Source organism: Erythranthe guttata, chromosome 8 (genome assembly GCF_056151865.1).
Source record: "Erythranthe guttata isolate IM_541 chromosome 8, IM_541, whole genome shotgun sequence".
Classification (NCBI taxonomy): domain Eukaryota; kingdom Viridiplantae; phylum Streptophyta; class Magnoliopsida; order Lamiales; family Phrymaceae; genus Erythranthe; species Erythranthe guttata.
The window spans coordinates 6,166,622-6,169,520 of record NC_142540.1 but is presented as its reverse complement, the minus strand read 5'-3'; the positions used below and the strand labels follow the sequence as shown (position 1 = coordinate 6,169,520).

Below are 2,899 nucleotides of genomic sequence, written 5' to 3'. Positions count from 1 at the left end.
ATAAAATAGAAAATATATTTAAGTTGGTATTGAAATAAGATATTTTAAGGGTAAAAATAGCACAGCACGTCTCTAAAGTAAGCGACATATTCTTGCAATGAAACTGAGTTTTGGCTTCGTAATTACATATGATCCATTAGCAACCAACGCAGAATATCCTCCTCCCATATTTGATACATGTCTGAACTCCTGCAATCAATCAAATTTATGTTTATTAATTAAAAAAGATAAAAAAAAAAAAAAAACATTATAACAAATTTCTACATCAAAATTTGAATAAATTTACACATGAAGAAATTATTAAACTTACAGCGTCACGAAGATCGTTACATGCATGCTCAGATCTTGCTCCATCTTGGCAACCCTAGAATTTGAACATGTTTTAATTAACAAATAAATTCGAAAAAAAAAAAAAAATTTAACTTATAAGAAAATAATAAGTATTATTATAAACTCGATTTTCTCATTTATCAAGAATTATGAAAATTACTTACCACGATAAGACGATCTTCTTTGCCACAAACGGCAAGAACCTTGTCGACAAATTTAGGGTTCTTCACCCAGCCTGAATTGATGCCGGTGACAACAATAAATAAAATTGAATTATTATCAACTCAAAGAAAAATAAAAGTGAAAATTCAATTGAGAATTAAAAAATTATAAATTTGTAAATATTAATTTAGCAGTACCTTTTTTAGTATAAAACATGTATGGGATATTCAGTGCATTCTCCAGGTGCCCATTATTGAATTCTTCCTTTGTCCTACATATTTACAGATTCAACCCCAATAAATTAGAAATTTTATATATATATATATATATATATATATATATATATATATATATATATATATATATATATATATATAAAAGTACAAATGTATGTATCATATACCTGACATCAATGTAACTGGAGCCGCTGAGTAGATATTTAGCAGTAAATGCATCTAAAGTGATGGTTTTTGACCAAGAACTACCCAATCAAAAAAAAAGAAAAAAAAACATTAACTAAAAGATATATATGCTTATAAAAAAAAAGTAAAAAATTTGTTTAAAAAAAAAAAAAAAAAGTAAAAAAGTTTTGTATATACATATATATGCTTATACCTGATCTTTAGAGTTTCTTCCATGGAGTTTTCCAGCTGGGCCATGTAATTATTTCGCCGGTCCTTCATCGTAATAATAATAATATTAATAAATAAATATTTTTTTTGCTTTTTTTCTTTTTTTTTTTGGTTGAATGAAAGAGTAGTGGTGTGAAGTGTGATCGATCTCTTCTTGTACTATATATATATAAATATTTCCGTAGGGTTGCAATTTTACTTGTCGTGCTAGCTGTAGATGACACATATGACATATATAATGCAATATTAAATCTCATAAGGAGAAACTCGTATAATCTAATTATTTTTTCCAATTATTTTGTGGTGTGTATCTATAGTCAACTTTGCTTATTTAAATTATTCATGTATTGAAATGGCAGCCAAGTAGTTTCATTCTATATTCTAAGTTTGTTTCTTTTTGAAATTGTTGACATTCTAATTAATGTAACCCTTTTCAATACTTTGAATATTCTAACTAAATTAAACTCATATACAATTAGATTTTTCTTGTAGTTTAATTTGGATGTATGCATAATGTCTATATTGATTTTTTTTAACAAGATATTTGTGATTGCTCATAGTATATATATATATATATATATATATATATATATATATATATATATATATATATATATATATATATAAAAAATAATAATAATAATAATAATAATAATAATAATAATATATAGCTACAAATTTTTGATATGTTTCCGATTCCCTCAACAATTATCCTATTCGTACTATATATGTAAACATAAAACATGCATGTTGAGAACATAAATGTATTTTTACTTCATTTTTTAAATGAAGTAAGCTTGATAGTTGTGCTTCTGCTCTAAAATGTTGGGTCAAGAGTCCTTGCCACGCGTTTGGCATTCGAGGTAGTCAAATGGACTGCTCCACTCGTTAATATACAAAACAGTTGAAAACACTATGTCACACGCCGCTCCACTCGTTAATATACAAAGCAAGTGAAAACACCTCCACTCGTTAATGTACAAAACAAGTGAAAACACTATGTGACACGCCGGGGTGGTCCGGTGATTGTTCTCCGACGCTTAAGTCAAAAAACTATCACAATATAAGCAAATAATATTAATTAATTGCCTAGATAGTGCTTACTTTGTTATGTGATTGATAACACATATTTATTGGTGGAGTTTAGTATGGTTTTCTTGTAGAAAACCAATGTGGAACAAAAACATTAGATTTCTTCCCATAGCTTCTTATGAAGTTCTTAATTAAATGCCTTTGTGTTGGGCTTTTCGTTTCATTGAGCCTCATGGGCTTTTTGGGTTAAAACCCAATTAGGCACATCAGACATGAATTGTTGCTTGTTTCTTATTATTTTTTTTAATTAATTTTATGTGTTTTTGGTGTTTTTAGTGTTTTTATGGGCTTACATGCGTAAAGGATGATGAATAGTGGGTAAAAAAAATACAAATTAAGAAATAAAATCAAGTTATATATCGGAACTGAGATAACCCTTTGTGTACTTAACTTCTTAAATTACTATAAGAGAGTTCCCTCAAAGCTTGACTTTATCCACATTGTTTTTTATCCCAAAGATAAAAAAGCCAAGTATGATCACTGAGTTTCGCCCCATTAGCCTTAGTAATGTTGCAGCTTACAAGATAGGGTCCAAAATGATTACCAATCGGATCAAATCTTTTCTAAACAAGATTATATACCCTACCCAATCTGCCTTCGTTCTCCATCGCCTTATTACAGACAATGTTTTAGTGGCCTTTGAAGTGAATCGTCATATTAAAACAATGATAAAAGGCAAGGAT

At 28.1% G+C, this 2,899-nt stretch overlaps 1 protein-coding gene across 2 annotated transcripts; it reads right to left on the bottom strand.

Annotated features, from left to right (window-relative positions):
• On the bottom strand, positions 1 to 1,256 carry LOC105973211 (thiosulfate sulfurtransferase 16, chloroplastic-like). Of its 2 annotated transcripts, none has more exons than XM_088821833.1 (6): positions 1,108 to 1,256; positions 896 to 973; positions 690 to 763; positions 495 to 565; positions 311 to 364; positions 1 to 189 (listed from the first exon to the last, which is right to left on the bottom strand). In XM_088821833.1, the coding sequence occupies exons 1-6, from the start codon at positions 1,173 to 1,175 to the stop codon at positions 73 to 75; spliced, it is 462 nt and encodes a 153-aa protein (XP_088677959.1). In that variant the 5' UTR covers positions 1,176 to 1,256; the 3' UTR covers positions 1 to 72. The 2 variants fall into 2 exon arrangements, with proteins under 2 accessions (XP_088677959.1, XP_088677958.1); XM_088821832.1 differs by having other exon boundaries at positions 1 to 186; positions 1,108 to 1,252.
• Positions 1,257 to 2,899: the final 1,643 nt, after the last annotated feature.

Coding starts and splice junctions, on each gene's coding strand:
- LOC105973211 (XM_088821833.1), bottom strand. CDS start 1,175: ATGAAGGACCGGCGAAATAATTACATGGCCCAGCTGGAAAACTCCATG. Junction 764..895: donor TCCAGTTACATTGATGTCAG/GTATATGATACA, acceptor GTAAATATGTAG/GACAAAGGAAGAATTCAATA. Junction 365..494: donor AAGAAGATCGTCTTATCGTG/GTAAGTAATTTT, acceptor TTCAAATTCTAG/GGTTGCCAAGATGGAGCAAG.